Consider the following 21,450-nt stretch of genomic DNA (forward strand, 5'->3'; position numbering starts at 1 on the left):
AAATAAATTAATTAATGAAATGGCAAAAATTTAAGAAAAACTTCTATATTAGCTGGAGCCGTAAAAACTTTACCCACACAGAGTTCCCATATTTGCAGGGATAAATTTGATTGCACAAGGCCCAGTTGGCTGCACTTGTTGCCTGATGGCAACTTTGGACCAAGGATCAATCATCCATAGGCTTTCTTTGTCATCTGTACCCCATGCACTTGCATGTTTTGTATAATGGTTCATTCAACCCTGAAATAATTATAAAAAACTGTAATAAATGTTGAAAATGTCCACCTTCTTTTAATTACATGCAAGGACTCTTTCCATTATATTCAATGACACCTTTTGTAATGTTTGAAAGTCACAATTTCATTCTGTATATTGGCTTTCAGTTCGTCTAATATGTGAGGATTATTGTTATACACTTTGCCTTTCAACAGTCCCACATTTCAGTTTGATGCACTGTTACACTACAATTGCATCACTTAAAATATTACTCTGACTAGGAGAAGGCATATTATATCCAAAAATGGGTTGGTGTGGGAAAATCAACTGTGTGAAAAAAGGAAAAAAGTCAGCAAGACGGGAAGGTTGTTTGAAACAAGAATTTCTCAACATTGCAAACAAGTAGAAAAGGGAAATACTAGTAATTGGAGGTAACAAAATATGCTTTCACATGCCCCCTTGCATTTTTAATATGCATTTAATAAAAAATATTTCAAAATAATTGGGGAGGGGAGGAGATTTTATCAAAAGACAAGTCAAAGAAGCCAAATATATATATATAAAAGAAAATTTAAAGACAGGATGATAAACAGAAATATGGGAGGGGATACAGATGTACTGTATTTTCAATGAATCTATTTGGCAACAGAATATAAATTTATAAAAAATAATTTAAAAAAATATATTTTTTTAATTTGTAAGTTGGGAATTAAAATCTACAGATATAATAACAAGAGAACCTTTAAAGAGTGGGGTTTCTGGGTTCCTTCTGATTGGGCAATCAGGGATCAGTTATCTCTCATGTAATATTATTTCCTTTCTCTTTCTTGTCAACATTCTGATCATCAAGAGCAATGCATATGATCAGGGAACTTTCAAAAGTGTCAGAAGTTCTAGTGCTGCTATCAATCATTTATCAGCTGGTAGTTATGTCTTAATGGAAATAGCCCATGGAGGAAATAATTCTTTTAAAGTCATTATTAGGGATCCATATCCTGTGTTTTGACTAAAGTTGTAACCACTCAAGCAGAACCAAGCTTTATCCCTAAAGAAAACCCATTTCAGAATGACAATTTCCTTTGAATCAACAAAGGTGCAAAATTAGCAACAATAATGCAATCTTTTTTTTTTTTTTTTTTTTCCAGTTTCTTTAAGTTCATGCATTACGTGAATAGAAGTGGGAGGGAGCCCTAACTGTTAGAGAGGGGTCTAAATTTTTACAAATGGGTATGTCTTATATGTTTGTGTATAAGTACACAAACACTTGTAAAGCAGTTCTCCTCAGCACTTCTTTGAGAAACAATAATAGAAGTAGATTAATGTGTTGAAAGTTTTCTTTGCTTTACATTGAAGGATGTCCAGTTTGTTTTTGTCAGGAATGCTATCCATTTCGTGAAAATGAATTTCTAATCATTAGGATGATTCATCAAGGTGACTCAAAATTCACAGAACCAAGAATGAAAGAGCTAATTGTTGACAGGGTGATCCTCAATACCATCATGGGTGTTGAGACTAGGTACCACTCTCTGTCTAGTTAATTTGTTAAATAAATCCAACTTACCTATGGTAATAGCTGAACATATATTCTTTTTTCTGTTATGAGCTTAAAAACTAATGTTTATGTTAGATAAAAAATGTGTAATGGTATATAGCACCCTTCAGTCTTACAATGGGCTGTCTTAGATGGCATTACTTCAAGTAAAAAACCAAAATTGCTTTTTATTTAATGGAAATAGTGCAATCATAGTACTCCTCTGTTATAGAGTGAAATAAGTAAAAAATGGGTTCTCAGGTTTTTAGAATTTAAAATTTGAGAAAGTTACACCCATTTTTATTAAACAGCAGATAATAAGTAATTTTTTTTGCAAGAAAAGGGAACAAATATGCAGGTATTACAATCTACTTGTGTAACATTGCTGTGTACTGAAAAGAAAAACAATGATTTTTAGAATATACACAGAGCTCACTGAGATACCTTGTCTCCTTTGTGTCATGTTCTCTGAAGTTGTTTGGATTTGATTTGAGAGCCAAAATGCAAAAAGATAACTTATTGACTAAAAATGTTGACTAAAAAAATAAAAAAATTAAAATATGATGCAAAAAGAAGGATTTCATCTGTTGGGGCCTCACCTCTCATCAGGAACCACAATGTGCTAGTAACAAAACAACAAAGCACATAACACAGCATTCCGACAACCTCCAATCTGCCAAAGTACTGGGCCATAAGCTGTGGTCCTGTTGCTATGCAAGACATAGCATCTTACTTATTCAGTGAAGATATAAAAAAGCCTGGGCAGAAATTTTTCCAGTAAATACCCCACATACAGCACTGTCTAGCAAAATATTTATCAAAAATGGGGCCTTCAGAATGGACGGTCTATGGAAAAATATCATATTAAATTAAATTAAATGGATAAAATATAAGTAGCTAAAAAATAAATACACAGCTATTAAATTAAAATTAAATAGATAAAAATATTAAATAAATAGCCTAGTACAGAAATAGACCAAACTATTCTAAAATAATTAACAGGAAGGAAAATGCGATTGAATAGCATTAATAGAAAGAGGTATACGATGCAAGAAAGCAAGCTTATGAGCATCAGCCAAAAAAAAAAAAAAAGTAAGCCTGATATACCTCCCATTTCACCCCTCCATTTGCTTCAAATGTCTGTCTAGCTTAGCCTCAAATTTATTTAAGCTATCAACTTCCACAACAACAGATGGAAGTCTGTTCCAGCAATCAATTACCCACTGGCTAAAGACAAACTTCTGCATATCTATTCTACAACTGTCTTTCCTCAATTTGAATCTATGCCCCTCCCCACAGATTCTTGATCTGAGCAAGTGGAAGTACCTACCCCATCAGCATTGAGCCTTCTCAAACCATTCAAGGCCTTTTACACCTCGATCAGATCACCTCGCAGGTGATCTTATACACCTCGATCAGATCACCTCGCAGGTGCCTAGTGTCCAGCTGCCGAAACTTTCAGAACTTAAGCCTTTCTTTGTAAGCGCACCCCTTTTTTCCTCTCACCAATCTTGTTACCCTTCCTGTATTCATTCTAGCAACTCTACATCCTTCCTAAAATGAGGCGTCCAGACCTGTATACAGTATGCAGTACTCAAGGTGTGGCCTGACCATTGCCTTATACAAAGGGATAATCACCTCCTTGTCTCTGCTAGCAAAATTCCTATATATCATTGACAAAACTCCATGACCTGCTCTGGCAGCCAGTCTACACTGCTCAGAGAACTTCATATCAGACTGCAAAATTACCCCCAAGTATTTTTCATTCGCCACCTCCCTGAGTGTAGTACAACTGTGTGGTACTACACTCAGGGAGGCGTTTCTCTTGTGTTACTGCTACTCATATGGAGTACTTTGCATTTGTCAATGTTAAACTTCAGTTGCCACTTTTCAGACCATTTGCCCAACTTATCTAGATCCTGTTGCAGAATCATACTGTCTGTACTATCATTAACAACCCTGCCAACCTTTGTATTATCTGAAAACCTGGACATTAAGCCTGATACCTTCATCAATATCATTGATAAATACACAAAATAACAATGGCCCCAGCACTGAACCCTGGGGGAATCTGTTAATAGCATTAGTCCACGTAGAGCAGTGTCTATTTATTACACTCTCTGCCATTTCCCACTCAACCAACCCCTTTATCCATTGCAGTAACTTGCCCTTAATGTCATACTGCCCCAATTTGTACAGCAGTCTTCCATGTGCAACAGTATCAAAAGCTTTCCTGAAATCCAAGTATATGATATCAAAATTGTTTTTTCCATCCAGTTCCTTTGTGACCACATCATAGTATCCAATCAAATTGGTCTGACAAGCCTTTCCCTTAACAAACCCATGCTGTATCTGAGCTATTTCTGCTGCTGTCTTGTCTAGATTAGCCTGTATCACCTCTTTAACCAGTGACTCCATTATTTTGCCCGGAACAGAAGTTAAACTAACAGGTCTATAATTATTTGTCACCCTTTGTGAATTGGTGATAAATTTGCACATCTTCAGTCCATGGGGACCTCTCCTGACTCTAAGGATGCTCTCATAATTATGGCTAAGGGTTTGCTTATTTCCCTTGCTGCTTCCTTCATTATAACTGGATAAATTCCATCTGCCCCCAGGCATCTTTTTTATGTTTAACTTCAACAATTTCTCCTCCACTTTACTCTCAGTTATTACAGAATCACTTATCTCCCTGTTAGAGTTTGATAAACTTCTGGCATTCCCCTCCTTGAATAACTCCTCACGTGTGAATGTAGATGCAAAATACTCATTCAGTTTATCTGCTACTTGAGCAGGATTATCAATAGTCGAACCATCTATGTTAAATGGACCAATCTGATTCATCCCCTTCCTTCTAGAGTTTACATAAGTAAAGAACTCTTAGCTGTTTTTCCTTGCATCCTTTGCCAAAGATTTCTTGTAATCTGCCTTCATCTGCTTATCCTCCTTTGTGACTTGATTACAGACTGTTTGCCATAGGCTTCTGTGTTGTCTGATAATTTATATGCATCCCATGCATTTTTTTTCCTGCCATGAGCCTCATTAATTCATCTTATAGCCATTTAGGCCTGAACCTTTAACAGTATTTCTTAGGTGGTATGTAAAGCCTAGTAGCCTCCAAGATTAAGTCCCTGAAGACTTCCCATTTAGAATTCACCTTTGGTAACATCGTTAGTTTATCCCACTGTATAGAATTTAAAAACTGTCTGAGACCACTGTAGTCACCTTTATGAAAACAAAAACCCTTCCCTTTACCCTTGATGGTAGTCACATCTTTAAGTAAATCCCACATCAGTACACTGTGATCACTCTCACATAGTGGTCCCTTTATCTGCAAATTCTTAATGCATGAATAATCACTGCTTATAATCAGATCAATTCTATTACTCCCTCTGGTTGCCCCTCAAACATATTACTGTAGAAAACAATCCTCCAATAAATCCACAAAAGTCTTTGTGAGTGACCACACAACAACAGATGGAAGTGTCTTCCAAAAATTATCCACCCACTGGCTGAAGATTAACTTTCCTTTCCCTAAGTCTACCTGCATCCTTCTTCAACTTGAATTTGTGCCTCCTCATATGTGTAGTCTCAGCAAAAGAAAGAATGCCATCAACATTTAGCTTACTCAATCTATTCAAAGCCTTAAAAACCACATTCAGATCTCTCTGCAGATGCCTAGTCTCCAAATGCAATTTGCAGAACTGAAGCCCTTGGTAAGAGCACCCTTTTGTTTGTTCCCTTCACCAATCTCGTGCCCTTCTCTGCTCTCATTCCAGTAGATCTATATCCTTACTAAAGTGAGACCTCCAGACCTGTATTCAATACTTAATGTGCAGCCTAACCATGGCCTTGTACAAAGGGATGATAACCTCCTTATCCTAGCTAGCAAAGTTTCTGTATATCATTGACAAAACCTATGAGTTGTCCTGGCAGCCTGTCTGCACTGTTCAGTGAATTTCATATATGACTACACAAATACTCCCAGGTCATTTTGATTTTTCACTATCCTGAGTGTAGTACCACAGAGTTGATAAATTACTCTGTGGTTACTGCTAGCCATGTGCAGTATGCATATGTCAATGTTAAACTTCAACAACCATTTCTCAGCCCAAGGCTTAATTTTCATAAGATCTTATTGCACAAGGTCATCCTGGTCACTATCATTAACCATCCTGCCAACCTTTCTATCATTTTTAAAGTTAGGCATTATGCCTGATATACCTTCATTATTATCATTAAGAAATATTTAAAACAATAATGGGCCCAAAACTGAACCCTGGGAGAATCTACTAATAATCTTAGTCCGTGAAGAGCAGTGCCCATTGATAACCACTAATCCATTCCTTTATCCATAGCAGTAACTTCCCTTAATTCCACATTGCTTCACTTGGCACAGCAGTCTTTTATGTGCATCAGTATCATAAGCCTTCCAGAAATCCAAGTACATGATATCAAAACTATTTTTTGCATCCAGTTCTTCGGTCATTGCATCATATTAAATCAAATCAGTTAGACAAGACCACCCCTTAACAAATCCATGCTTTTGACTGCAGTATAACTGTATTCCTGTCTAGAAAGTCCTGCATTACTTCTTGCACCAGTGACTCCATTACTTTCCCTGGAACAGACATTAAGCTAACAGTTCTGTAATTAATCATATCACCTTTTGATCCCTCTTTATGAATTGTGGATACATTTGCACATCTTGAATCCATAGTGACCTCTGCTGAATCCAAGGTTGTGCTCATAATTATGGGATCTGTAAGGGGTTGCATACTTCCTTTGCTGCCTCCCTTAATATAATTTAATAGCTTACATCCACCCTAAATGCCTTTTTATGTTTAGCTTCAACAATTTCTCTTCAACTTTTCTTTCAATTATCACAAAATCGTTTAGCTCCCCATTAGAGTTTGATAAACATGCAACATCCACCCGTAGAATTGCTCATATGGGAATGTACACACAAATACTTATTCAATTTACCTACTCACAAATTGGATGACATCACAGGATTCAAAATATAGGAACCGTTAGTGGATAATGATCACAAGTTGTCAGTTTGAAGATGAAAGAACTTCTGTTAGGAGAACTAATGCTGACATAATAGGGCAAACAGAAACGTGATGCCACCTAGGACCTGGGAATGACGAGATCCACTATGGTATTTATAATTTATTTTGGAAAGATAAGAAGGAGTGGTGGTGTTCAGACTCAGCAAAAGAGCTTTTGCTGAGTCTGAAGTTATATTTGCTAGCATAGAATCAGTGTGGTGTGAATTAGTTGGAAGCAAAGGTATAATGAGAATGAGAATGAGAATAATCCGCAGACCAGAAGATTGTGAAATATATTATGAGAGTCTTTAGCATTAGCATTAGCATTAGTAGAGGCATATGATGCAAGAAAGCAAGCTTATTCAGCATCAGCCAAAAAAAAAAAAAAAAAAAAAACCCACTCCCATTTCACCCCTCTGTTCGTTCGAAATACCTGTCCAGTTGAGCTTTAAATCTGTTTAGGCTATCAACTTCTACAACAAGTGATGGAAGTCGGTTCCACCAACCAACCACCCGCTGACCAAAGGCAAATTTCCGCACATCTATCCGACATCCGTCCTTCCTCAATTTGAATTTATGCCCTCTGAGGTGATTATTCTGAGCAAGATGAAGAATCCCATTGGCATTGAGCATGCTCAAACCATTCAAAGCCTTATACACCTCTATCAGATCACCTCGCCGGTGCCTAGTCTCCAGACTCTGTAATTTGCAAAACTTAAGCCTTTCTTCGTAAGAGCAACCCTTTGTTCCATTCACTAATCTTGTTGCCCTTCTCTGTACCCGTTCCAGCAGTTCTACATCCTTCTTGAAATGAGGCCTCCAGACCTGTATACAGTACTCAAGATGTGGCCTAACCATTGCCTTATACAAGGGAATAATCACCTCCTTATCCCTGCTAGAAAAATTCCTGTATATCATTGACAAGACACCATGAGCTACTCTTGCAGCTCGTCTGCACTGCTCAGAGAACTTCATATCTGCCTGCACAATTACCCCCAGGTCCTTTTCATTCTCCACCACTGTCAGTGTAGTACCGCTACATGCAGATGGAATGGGCAATGAAATGTGAATGGCTTATTATGGGTGACTTCAGTCTCCCCCAGCTTGATTGTAATAAGTGGAAAACTACCTTGGGGAAAAAATTTTCTAAATAAACTAGATGATTATTATTTGTACCAGCATGTTAGACAAAATACTGGGGGTGGGAATATTCTTGATCTCATCATTACTCACAAATTAGATGACACCACAGGCCTTAAAATATAGGAACCATTGGCAGGTAGTAGTGATCATATGCAGTCATCAGTTGTACCAGTATGTTAGAGAAAATACTGGGGGGGTGGGAATATTCTTGATCTCATCATTACTCATGAATTAGATGACATCACAGGCCTTAAAATACAGGAACTATTGACAGGTAGTAGTGATCATGCAGTCATCAGTTGAAAGATGAAGAATGATTTGCAGCTTAAAGATAAATGCATGGGTTTTAATTTCGGAAGAGAGGATTTTGACAGTTTAAAGTGCTATATGGCATCTATTAATTGGGTGGATTCAGAGTGAGAGCAAATACACTTGAATTATGGAATACCTTTAAAACAAAAATCACAGAAGCCATCAACAGACACATTGCATTAAAAAATATTGCAGGAGGAGGATGCCAAAATGGGTGAATGTGGAGCAGGCCATTAAAACAGAACAGAAAAAAATAGCATGGAATATTACAGAGCAATGAAAAGTACTGAAGCCTCCAACAGCTACAGGTTCATTTGTAATAGTATCACAGATAAGGTTAGAGAGGCTAAGCTGAGTACGAGAAGCACTGCCTAAGAGAGCAAAGGATGGGGACAAGGAATGTTTCATGTATCTGGAATACAAGAAAAAAGTAAATCAGATTGGTCCCTTATGCACTGGGTGTGGGAGAGTCTTAGACAACCCAGCTGATGTTGCGGAAGAACCGAACAGCTACTTTGCATCAGTTACTGAAGACAGATCCTTCATGCTGAGAAAAGGCTGTGCAAGTGAAGCTGAGTTGTATGAAATTAGTAATTTCGAAATTACAGATGACTGTTTATTAGAAAAACCTTTGAGCATAAAGACAATTGAAGGCATATACCCAGTAATTTTGATGGAGGCCGCTAGGGAGTGTATTGAAACATTGCGTATTGAGGGCATCTTTGAACTAGGGAGAGATTCCTTTGATTTGGAGAAGTGCCAACATATCACCGATACACCAAAGTAGTTTGGAGAGCGAAGTTTGTAACTACAGACCAATTAGTATGGCTTCAGTTGTAGGGAAAATCCTAGAGGCAGTAATACAATTTGGGGTCATTTATATAGATATGGTATTCTGAATAACACATAACATAGCTTTTTTAAGGGAAAATCATGTTTAACTAACTTAGTAGCTACTTTTGACACAGTTACTATTGAGCTGGATGTAGGGAACAATTTCAATTTAGTTTATTTGGCATTTGACTCAGTCCCAAGGCAGTTGGCTCAGTCCCTTTGAGATTTTGTATAAGCTGGAACATTGTTAGGATTGTTCTTCTCTAGAGAACCTCAAATTTCTTCTCCTCAGATTGTTTTCTCCTCAAATTGTTCTTCTCTAGAGAACCTCAAATTTCTTCTCCTCAGATTTTCTCCTCAAATTGTTCTTCTCTAGAGACCTTCAAATTTCCCACTCTCACCTCCTTCCCTTCGCTAGTAATTTTTTTTCTTTGAGGGAACTTGCTGAAAAAAACTTCAGAAAATTAAAGAACACATTCATGATCACTGTACCAGCATGTACAAACTACCTATACAAAGACACAGAACAAAAGACTCAACTTTCCTGTTGAAATGACTTTGTTTCTTCTATAAGTAGTTAGGGAATTGAAAAAGTTTTATTTTTATTTTATTTTTTTATTAGTTTCTTGAAGCACTGATAGAAGAAACAAACTCATTTCAACTGGTATATGAAGTTTTTCACTCTGTGCCATTCATATAAGTAGTTTGCACACTTTGTAATCATGGTGTAGTAGAGCTGTACAAATGAATCACTAGTATAGTGATCTTAGATGTGATTGTTATTACATCTGAAGGTTTTTCAGCAGACTTTCTTAGAATTTTTTTTTTATTTTTACCTTTAATATTTAAGTTAATTTTAAGATAAAGATAATCTCTTATCTTTAATTGAATCTTCCAGATTCAATTAAAATTAGCTAAATATCAATTTTCATTGATATTTAGCTAATTTTATAATGGTAGTTATGAGATATGCCTTAAACATGTCACAGGGTACTGTGCCTCACACGGAAATAGACGATGGCGATTTACGGGTGAGTCATGATTTAATCCATTGCGGAACCTGTGGAATGTTTTCCAAACCAGGTGACTAATCATGGCTCACCTGGGGATTCTTTTTTTGTGATCGATGTAAGGAGTGCACCGATCTTAAATTACAATTTTGTGCACTGATGGAACAATTTGATTCCCTGAAAAAACAGGTGCTTGCCCTCGAGAATAATGCATCTGGGAGCTCGTCAGGGACTCAAGACTCCAGAAATCTACCAAGTGATGCACACCCGATTCGGGCCTCAAAACAGAAAAACTAAGTGCAAACTACTCTGGTTAAAAAGGAAATTGTTTTATTAGGAGACTCCATTGTCAGGGAAACGGGGAATATTTTTTGTAATAAGGATAGGTGGAGTAGAACCAGGGTATGTCTGCCGGGAGCAACTATTAATGATTTCACCAACGGATTGTCAGATTTTAAGGGGGGGGGGTAAAGAGAATATTATTATTCATGTGGGGACTAATGACATTAAACGTACACGATATAACGATTTGTTCGAAAAATACAGGACCATGCTGAGGAAATGCCGCGAGCTAGGCCACAATGTCTGTGTGTCTACAGTTCTGCCCAGGCACGATAGGAGGGATTATATGTTAAAAGCCTTGTGGATTAACTCAAGACTTGAAGGACTCTGCAAGGCTTTAGGGGGGAAATTTCTATCAGCTTGGCCCACACTTATAGGTAGAAGGAATTTGTTTTGTAGAGACGGGATATACTTAAACAAAGGTGGTGCAAAAGTTTTTGCCAGTATTATTGAGGCTACCTTAAAGTGTTCAGGGAAACTGCTAGTTAGGGGGGGAATGTAGTGGTAGTAGTAGTAGTAGTGGCATGTGATGCAAGAAAGCAAGTGTATGAGCTTATGCAGCATGAGCCAAAAAAAAAAAAAAAAAATCACACCATTCCCTCCAAATGCCTGTCCAGTTCCTCCTTAAATTTATTCAACCTATCAACTTCCACAACGACAGATGGAAGTTTGTTCCAGCAATTAACCACCCGCTGGCTAAAGGCAAATTTCTGCACATCTATTCTACATCTGTCTTTTCTTAATTCGAATTTATGCCCCCTTAGGTTCGTAATCTGAACAAGTGAAAGGATCCCATCAGAATTCAGCGTGCTCAGCCCATTCAAGGCCTTATACAACTCAGTCAGATCACTACGCAGGTGCCTAGTCTCCAGCCACCGCAATTTGCAGGACTTTAGCCTCTCTTGGTAAGAGGATCCCTTCATTCCCCTCACCAATCTTGTTGCCCTTCTCTGTACACACTCAAGCAAATCGACATCCTTCCTAAGATGAGAACTGTACGCAGTACTCAAGGCATGGCCTGACCATTGCCTTATACAGAGGGACAATCACCTCCTTTTCCCTGCTAGCAAAATTCCTATATATCATTGACAAAACTCCATGACCTGCCCTGGCAGCCTGTCTGCATTACTCAGAAAACTTCATATCTGACTGCACAGTTACTCCCACGTCTTTTTCATTTTCTACCACCTTAAGTGTAGTACCACACAGTTGGTACTTTTCTCTCGGGTTACTTCTACCTGTACGCAGTACTTTGCATTTGTCAAGGTTAAACTTCAGTTGCCACTTCTTAGCCCATCTTCCCAAATTATCTTGATCCTGTTGCAGTAGCATACTACCATTACTGTCATTAATCAACCTTGCATCATCTGCAAACTTCGACACTAAGCCTGATATACCTTCATCAATATCATTGATAAATATACAAAACAACAGTCGACCCAACACCGAACCCTGTTGGACTCCAATAATAACATTAGTCCACGAAGAGCAGCACCCATTGATTACCACCCTCTGTCTTCTCCCACTTAACCATCCTTTTATCCATTGTAGCAACTTACCCTTAATACCATTCTGCTCCAATTTGTACAATAGTCTTCCATGCGCAACAGTGTCAAAAGCTTTCCTGAAATCCAAATATATGATATCAAAATTATTTTTTGCATCCAGTTCCTTTGTAACCACATCATAATAACCTATCAAATTTGTCAGACAAGACTTTCCCTTAACAAACCCATGCTGTGTCTGAATTATTGCTGCAGTCTTGTCTAGATGATCCTGCAATGCATCTTTAACCAGTGACTCCATTATTTTACCCGGAACAGAAGTTAAACTAACTGGTCTGTAATTACTCGTGTCACCCTTCGATCTCCCTTTGTGAATTGGGGATACATTTGCACATCTCCAGGCCGTGGGAACCTCCCCTGAGTCCAAGGATGCTCTCATAATTATGGCTAAAGGTTTGCTTAGTTGCTTTGCTGCCACCTTTAATATAGCTGGATAGATCCCATCCACCCCAGGTGCTTTTCTTATGTTTAACTTCAACAATTTCTCCTCCACTTTGCTCTCAGTTATTACAAAATCATTAAGTATCCTGCTACAATTTGATAACCTTCTGCCATTTTCAAACCTTAATAATTCGTCACGTGTGAATGTAGATGCAAAATACTCGTTTAGTTTGTTTGCTATCTGAGCAGGATCATCAATAGTCGAACCATCGATGTCAAGTGGACTAATCAGATTCATCCCCTTCCTTTTAGAGTTTATATAAGTAAAGAAATCCTTGCTGTTTTTCTTAGCATCTTTTGCCAAAGATTTCTCGTAATCTGCCTTCGCCTGCCTAACCTCCTTTGTGACCTGATTACAGACTAGCTTATATCTGCCATAGGCTTCTGAGTCACTTGATAATTTATATGCATTCCATGCATTTTTCTTCTCTGGTACAAGTCTCATTAGTTCATTTGATAACCATTTAGGCCTAAATCTTGAACAATATTTCTTAAGAGGTATGTAACTTTTAGTAGCATCCACGATTAATTCCATGAATGCCTCCCACTTAGAATTTACTGTTGGTAACATCATCAGTGTCACCCTTCGATGGGTAATACTGACACGTGTTTAGCTGATAATATTGGTCAAAGTAACTCTTACACATACCTCAAGAGTTCTTATCTGTTACCCCAACTGGACATATTATCTAGATGTTCTGGGGGCAGAAACGTTTCAAGTGAGTGGGTAGCTAATTCCAGGAAGTGAGCCCAAAAAACTTCAAGGGTTGTGTTAGGGTTGTTAAATATACAAGAACAGTAAGTCTTAATTGTTTATATACTAATGTTAGAAAAACCTAAGTGTCGTCAATAAAATGAGCGAATTTGAACTGCTGGTTAAAACAAGTAACGCAGACGTAATAGGGCTTACGGAGATGTGGTGCCACCCAGAAATTGGGGATAATGAGTTTCAGTACGGCTTGTATAATGTATTTAGGAAGGATAGGGTAGATAGAAGGGGTGGTGGGGTAATGCTTCTTATCAGAAGCAGCCTGAGTTCGACGATAGCTTTCCCGGATTCAGATGTTTAACATGCTAGTATAGAATCTGTATGGTGTGAGATAGTTGGAAACAAAGGTATAATGCGAGTAGGAGTAATCTACAGACCAGGTGATTGTGAAGATTATGACGAAAGCCTCTACATGCAAATGGAATGGGCAAGTACGAGTCAATGTCTTATTATGGGTGATTTCAATTTGCCTCTAATTGATTGGAGTAAATGGAAAGGAAACTTGACATGGGGAACAAAATGTTTAAATCAACTAGATGACCGTTATTTGTATCAACATGTCAGGGAAAGTACTAGAGAAAATAATATCCTAGACCTCATCATCACCCATGAATCAGATGACATAACAGGGCTGACAGTAGAGGAACCAGTAGCAGGAAGTGATCATGGAGTTCTACGGTGGATGATGAGAGAGATATCAGCAGTAAAAGGCAAAGGAATGGGTTTTAATTTCAGAAAAGGAAATTACGATGCCTTAAGGCTACATGGCCTCTATTAACTGGGTAGATATCGCGCAGAGAATGAATACATTTGAACTGTGGTATGCTTTTAAAACATTAATCACAAATGCCTTGAATGCGTATTTACCATTAAAAAAAATACTCCACGAGGAGGGTTCCAAGTTGGATGAATAGTGAAGTTGCCACATTACTTGAGCAGAAAGGTTACAGAGCAATAAAAAGTACTGAAGCCTATAACAGCTACAAGATGATCTGTAATAGAGCCACAGAAAGGGTTCGACATGCAAAGGCAGTTTAGGAGAAATCACTAGCAAACAGAGCAAAGAGGGGGGATAAGGAATTCTTCACATATATAAATGCCAAGAAGAACAGGACAAACCAGATCAGACCTTTACGTAAGGGAAAGGGGATAGTATTAAATACACCAGCTGCTGTTGCAGATGAACTCAACAGTTATTTTGCATCGATATTTACAAATGAAAAACCTTTTGTTGCATTGGGAAATTGTGGGAGCGAAGTTGAAAAATATGTAATTAAAGATATTGAAATTTCGCAAAATTATTTAATGAAAAAACTTTCGAGCCTACAGGTCAGTAAGGCTCCTGGAGTTGATGGAATATATCCTATAATCTTAAGGGAGGCGGCAAGTGAGTGCATTGAACCATTGAGGCTAATTATGTGAGCATCACTAGACTCTGGGGAGATTCCCTTGGATTGGAAAAGTGCCAATGTATCTCCCATACATAAGGGTGGCTCTAAGAGTGAAGTGGGAAATTATCGACCTGTCAGTCTGACTTCAGTGGTAGGGAAAATCATGGAGGCAACGATCAAGGGTGGAATTCAGGATCATTTGGATCGAATTGAAATTTTCAAGGATACTCAGCATGATTTTGTAAAGGGAAAATCATGTTTAACAAATCTGGTTCACTATTTTGAAAGGGTCACTCATGAGTTGGATTTAGGGAATAATTTCGACATTGTTTATTTAGATTTCAGCAAAGCTTTTGACTCAGTCCCACATGAGCGGTTGCTTTATAAGCTGGAACAGGTTGGAATCACTGGGAAAATCCTTAGATGGATAGCAGGATGGCTTCAGGCCAGGAGGCAGAAGGTTATGATAAATGGCTATTTCTCAGATTGAGTTGATGTAAGAAGTGGGATTCCCCAAGGATCAGTATTAGGACCACTGTTGTTTTTAAGTTTCATAAACAACTTTGATGAAGGGATAGAGGGCATGATGTCTAAATTTGTAGATGATGTTAAAATTTGTAGAGTAGTTAATGATCACTCTCAAGCTGAGCTTCTTCAGAGAGACGTAGATAGACTTCAGGAATGGTCAGAAAAATGACAGCTATGCTTTAATCCAACAAAGTGTAAGGTATTACACCTGGGAAACAGTAATCCCAAAATAACTTATTCACTTGGTGGAGTTCAACTAAACCCAGTACTGGAGGAAAAGGACTTGGGTGTTATGATAAGGTCAGACACGAAATTCTCTGAGCATTGTAAACAGGTTGCAAGGAAGGCCCATGGTGTCCTATCGGTGATCTATCGAACTTTTGCAAGTAAAGATAGGGACATGATAATCCCATTATGTAAGGCTTTTGTTAGACCACACTTGGAATACTGTGTTAAAGTATGGAGACCGCACCTAAAGAAAGACATTGAGCTTCTTGAAAGGGTGCAAAGATGGGTAACCCACAAAAGGGCGTCCCTATGAAGAAAGACTTATAATATGTGGGTTGCAGAGTTTGGAAACTAGACACCTTAGAGGAGATTTGAGGTGTTTAAGGCTCTGAGAGGCATCAGTAAAATGAATGAGGACGAAATTTTCAAGATTATAAATGATGCTAGAACTAGGGGACATAAATTCAAGTTACAGAGGAAATGTTTAGATTGGACTGCAGGAAGTTTTATTTTAGCCAGCGAGTTATAAATTACTGGAATAAGTTGCCTACATAGGTGGTAGAGGCTGATAGTTTGGGGAAATTCAAAGGTCATCTGGATAGTACCTTCGGGTGAGGGAAGTGCATAGGAAGATTGGTTTAATTTCCTTTTCTTTTATTAATTATTATTTTTTTTTTTTTATCATTGTTTTATTCGGGTTTTATTTTTTTGGCTGGTGCAGCATGAGCCATAGGCTTTCTTGCACCATGCGGCCATTACTAATACTAATACTAAAATCTAGTGCTATCTTTCTACTGTTAGCTACGTTGGAATATCTAAGACTATTTCTGTACTAGGTGTAGTGTTATATTTTTCTATGTATCTAAAAAAAACTTTAGATCATTAAACTTCAATTCTGCTTAATTTTTGATTAGAGGGCACTATGTGAGAGATGAACTTTGGAAGAATTCCTGTCCGGAGTTCTGTTTAGCTTCAACTTACACTGAGTAAATAACTACTGAACTTTCTTCATTAGTAGCTTGTATAGTGTATGACCACTAGTATCAGTATAGGTCTGTGATTAATTTTTAATCAGAGGGCTGATCTCTGGAAAAATTTATTCCCAGGCATAATTTTGTTTTTGGTTTTCAGTAGATAAATACCTTGTTTGTTATTTGATTGCATAGCATAGGACTAGTACTTTGGAAGGTTTTGAGATTGCTGAAATGCTATGTTCTTTTGGTGTTTTAGATGCTGGATCTTATGGTTTCTGATGAGATGGAGGGCTCTGTCAGATGAAATTGATCTTTTTAATCCAAACATTTTAATATATTTTAATTGTATTCAAGATATTTATCTTTTGGCATTTTAGTTCACGAATTCGAAAAACTTTTTTTTTTCCTTTTTTTTTTTTATGTAAATCCCAAACACGAGAGGTATTAGAACCTATAGTGCTTAGTACCGTGCTTGTGTTGGAGGTTGAGAAGATGAAAGAAGATATTTGTTGACATTGGACATTAACTTCTGTAGACTGTAATTTTCAGGAAATACGTATGACGGAAGGTTGTTCCAGAAAATGGCAGTTGAATGAATAAACGAGGAAGATGAAAAGTTGGTTCTGTGAGTTTGAAGTTGGACAGTAAATGGATGTTGGCTGGTGGCGGCATGTGTTCGGACTGTTTTGAAAGAGAGAGCAGGAATTATAGAAGCCAATTCAGAAGAACAGTGCCCATGGAAGTATCTGTAGAAGAAGCATGCGGCAGAAACAGTACGTCTATGAGACAGCGAGTGGAGAGACTCTGTTAGAGATGAATCATTAATTAACCTAACTGCCCTCTTCTGAATGGAATCAAGCAGCCTGAGAGAGAGAGATTTTGGGGGCACCACCCCAGATGTGGGAACAATATTCCATGGCAGGGCGGATTTGCGATTTATACAGAGTGAGCAGCTGTTTGGAAGAAAAGTAACGCCGAGAGCGAAAGAGAAAACCAAGTTTTTTAGATGCAGAAGAAGTAATATTTGTAATGTGCTTGTGCCAAGAGAGATTAGAAGTCAAGGTAATCCCCAAAAGAGATATATCATTTTGTCTAGAAATCGGAGTGTCACTAAAGATAAGCATAGGAGCAGAAGGATCCTTTTTGCGAAATATAAGACAAGACTGAGTTTTAGAAGGGTTGAAATCGACTAAGTTGTCTTTGCCCCACTGGAGAATTACCTGAAGATCAGCATTTAAGGAATTGGTAGCAGATTTTCGAGAAGTTGAAGCTGATTGAGCAGGACAAGGTTTCTCAAAATGGAAAGTGGAATGCAATGTGCTGTCATCAGCAAAACTATGGATAGGATTTCCAGTCAATGGAAGAAGGTCATTAATATACAAGAGGAAAAGAGTGGGGGAAAGAACTGAACCTTGTATTAATATAAAAGTAGCCTAAGTTAAAAATCTTTTCTATTAAATTGTATTTATTTTGTTAAATGACATGACACTGATCATATAAAGAATTGGTGTAATTTTGTTCTTAATGTAGGTTTTGGATTATTGGGGCCCTTCAAAAAGATTACTAGGAGATCTTAGTTTCCTTAATCAACTAAAAGAATATGATAAGGATAATATTCCAGTAAGTGTTTTATTTCTTATTCATTTTAATTGGCTCTTAGTACCGTTTTTTTACTTGAATTTCTAATATTTATCATTTATATGTTCATCTCATTCCAAAAAAAATTTCATTCATTATGACGAGGACCTCTACATGCAAATGGCATGGGCAAGTGAGTGTGAATGTCTTATTGTGGGTTATTTTAATTTGCCTCTAATTGATTGGAGCAAATGGGAAGGAAATTGCAGATGGGGTACAAAGTTTTAAAACATCATCACCCATGAACCATGGATGGCTTCAAGGCAGGAACAGAAGGTTGTGATAAATGGTTATTCCTCAAACTGGGTTAATGTAAGAAGTGAGGTTTTCCATGGATCAGTATTGGGACCACTGTTGTGTTTGATTTTCTTAAATGACATTGATGAAGGGATACAGGGCATGATATCTAAATTTTCAGATGATATAAAAATTGGTAGAGTAATTAATGATCACTGCCAAGCAGAGCTTCTTCAGAGTGACTTAGATAGACTTCAGGGATGGTTAGAAAAATGGCAGCTATACTTTAATCCAGCAAAGTATAAGGTATTACACCTGGGTATTACACAGTAACCCCAAAATAACTTATACACTTGGTGGCATTTAACTAAAGCCAGTAGTGGAGGAAAGGGACTTGGGTGTTACGATACGGTCATACTTGAAGTTCTCCAAGCATCATAGATAGGTTGCAAGGAAGGCTCTTTGTGTCCTGTCAATGATTTATCAAACATTTGCTAATAGAGATAAGGACATCATAATCCCATTATTATAAGGCTATTGTTAGACACACTTAGAATACTGTGTTCAAGTGTGGAGACCGGAACCTAAAAAAAAGACATTTAGCTTCTTGAAAGGGTCCAGAGACAGGTAACTTGCCTGGTGAGATTGGCAAAAGGACATCCTTATGAGGAAAGACTTCAGATATATGGGTTGCATAGCTTGGAAATTAGCCACCTTAGATGCAACTTGATTGAGGTGTTTAAGACTGTGAGAGGCAACAGTAAAATGAACAAGGATGAAATTTTCATGGTTATAAAATGATTCTAGAACTAGTGGCCATAAATTCAAGTTACGGGGAGAGATGTTTAGACTGGATTGCAAGAAGTTTTATTTTAGCCAGCGAGTTATAAATTACTGGAATAAGTTACCTACATGGGTTGTAGAAGCTGACAGTTTGGGGAAATTCAAAGGTCAGCTGGATAAGTGCAGTTCCTTCCTACCTATGGGAGGAAGGAACTGCATAGGTTGTCTATTTCCTTTTCTCTTATTATTATTTATTAATCATTTATTTTATTTTATTTTATTATTATTATTTATTTGGCTGGTGCAGCATAAGCCTTAGGCCTTCTTGCACCATATGGCCATTACTAATACTAAACTTCTAAGTTTTTTTTTTTTTTTTTGTAATCGAAGTCTCAATTTTAAAAGAGAAAATTGCAATGTAATTTTATCTGAATGTTAGATACTGGGGCTATATTTACTAGATGATCACAAGAGCATATTTCAACACAGTAATTTGAAATAAAAATAAAATTTTTGTGCTTTACCTTCATTCAATTTCTTTACTAAGAGATATTCTGCTTTCACTGAAGACTGAGGGGCAAGTATTCAACCTTACAGCTTGTGCTCATGTTCAGTTTAGAGACAAATAATGTAATCCTGGTTTTGTCTAATTTGTTAATATCTTTTTAAATTGAATACCATCACCAGAAAAAGTAAATCTGCTATACATTTTAAAAATCTGCGTCACCTGTCAGCAGGAAATTGAATGCACATAAAGCATATGAATTTTATTTGATTGATTTCATGGCAATGTTAACTATTGCAATGAAATCTATCCTGCAATCATATAGTATTGTACTAATTATGTTTTTAATGGAAGTTTTATTTCCCTGTAGTGCTCAGCTGGTCACTTAGACAGAATGCATTATTCACAATATGACATACATTCGATCGAAACTAGTAAGCTCTGAAGCAACTGTGATCAGTGTCTTATATTTATAAATGCAGAATCTTTGCCTTTGCTTGTGATGCTGTGTTAGTTAACATGATATTAGCAACTTAGGCAATACTCTGGATAATGATATCTTTTCATAAGTAGAACATAAGCCCAAGCCATTAGGTCTAATATGTGACCTTATATAAACTGCTGTTTTCCTGTTAGATTGATGCATTAGCAGCAAGAATTATTGGGATTAGATTGATACATTAGCAGGAAGAATTATTGGGATTATATTGATACATTAGCAATAAGAATTATTGGGATGTTTCTTTTTCTCCTTGTGATTCCTAGTTTAAACTAAATCTAAGATTAAATACTCTGCTCATATCATTTTAGTATTAGTACTGCAAGGAAGTCACAGGCTTCTGTGGCACTAGCCAAAAAAAAATGAAAAGTAGATAAGAAAATGCAAATTGCACACTTCTCTCCTCACACTGGAGGAGAGAACTGTTGAAATAAGACTAACTGGTCTATAGTTACTGACTTCACATGTAGAACTACCTTTATTTAATTGGTGATATGTTGACTCAGGTAACTATCCAGTCGACCTTTGAATTTCTTCAAAACTGTCAGCCTCAAATACCTGCAGAAGCAACTTGTTCCAGTAATCAACAACTCACTGGCTAAAAGAAAACTTTCAACGATCTTGTCTAAACATCTTTCCTTGTAATTTGAATTCTTTATAACAGTGAAAATTCTGCCTTCATTCATTTTATTAACCCTCTTGCTGATCGGGCTAGCCAGGTGGGTAACTTGCCTGCCTGACAACCCAAAGGTTATAAGGTATGTTCGTGTCAGATGGCACCTGGGATTTCTCCCATCTCCACTCAACCCAAAGGTTGCTGGTTTGAATCCCGCCTCGGGCTTGGATCAGAGTAAAATGCAAAAACTTTGGGAGGTGCATTATGGTTACAGAAGCCAATACGCCAACAAATAACAAAAAAAAAAAAAAAAACTAACCTCTCATAGCCTTATAAACCTTAATCAGTTCCCCTCTAAGGTGCCTGATTGCCAAGCTCTGTAGCCCACATTATCGAGGTCTTTCCTTGTATGGTCACCCTTTTGCCAGTCTCATGAGAATTGCTCATCTTTGGACTTTTTCAAGAAGCTCAATATCTTTTTTTTTTTCCTTTTTTTTTTTTTTTTTCAGATGAGGTCTTTATACTTGAACACAGTATTCCAAATGTGGCTTACAATTATGACTTCCCTATTTCTACAGGTTATTGTTAAATTTATCATCTATAGGACACCATGGACTTTCTTGGTTGCCTGTTTACACCGCTTAGAAAACTTCATATCTACCCATATTCTAATTCCCAGATCCCTGATTTTAATTCAACCAGTAGAGAAAGTGTATAAGTTATTTTAGGGTTGCTATTCTCATTTGCTGCATTAAAATGTACCTGCCACCTTTCTAACCATTCTTGAAGCCTGTTCAAGTCATCCTGAAGGAGTGCTGCTTAGCATTATCATTA

General features: G+C 37.3%; 1 protein-coding gene across 1 annotated transcript in view; it reads left to right on the top strand.

The window, feature by feature from the left end:
* LOC150086891 (dynein axonemal heavy chain 7-like) overlaps positions 1-21,450 on the top strand; it is a 1,233,418-nt gene that overhangs the window by 790,748 nt on the left and 421,220 nt on the right. Inside the window, exon 40 of the mRNA XM_090372313.1 lies at positions 17,869-17,958. Within this exon, the coding sequence (XP_090228439.1) occupies positions 17,869-17,958 (90 nt within the window). The remainder of the gene's footprint in view (positions 1-17,868; positions 17,959-21,450) is intronic.

This window comes from Mastigoproctus giganteus, chromosome 4, assembly GCF_048544385.1.
Source record: "Mastigoproctus giganteus isolate SK-2022 chromosome 4, ASM4854438v1, whole genome shotgun sequence".
In the NCBI taxonomy this organism is placed as follows: Eukaryota; Metazoa; Arthropoda; class Arachnida; order Uropygi; family Thelyphonidae; genus Mastigoproctus; species Mastigoproctus giganteus.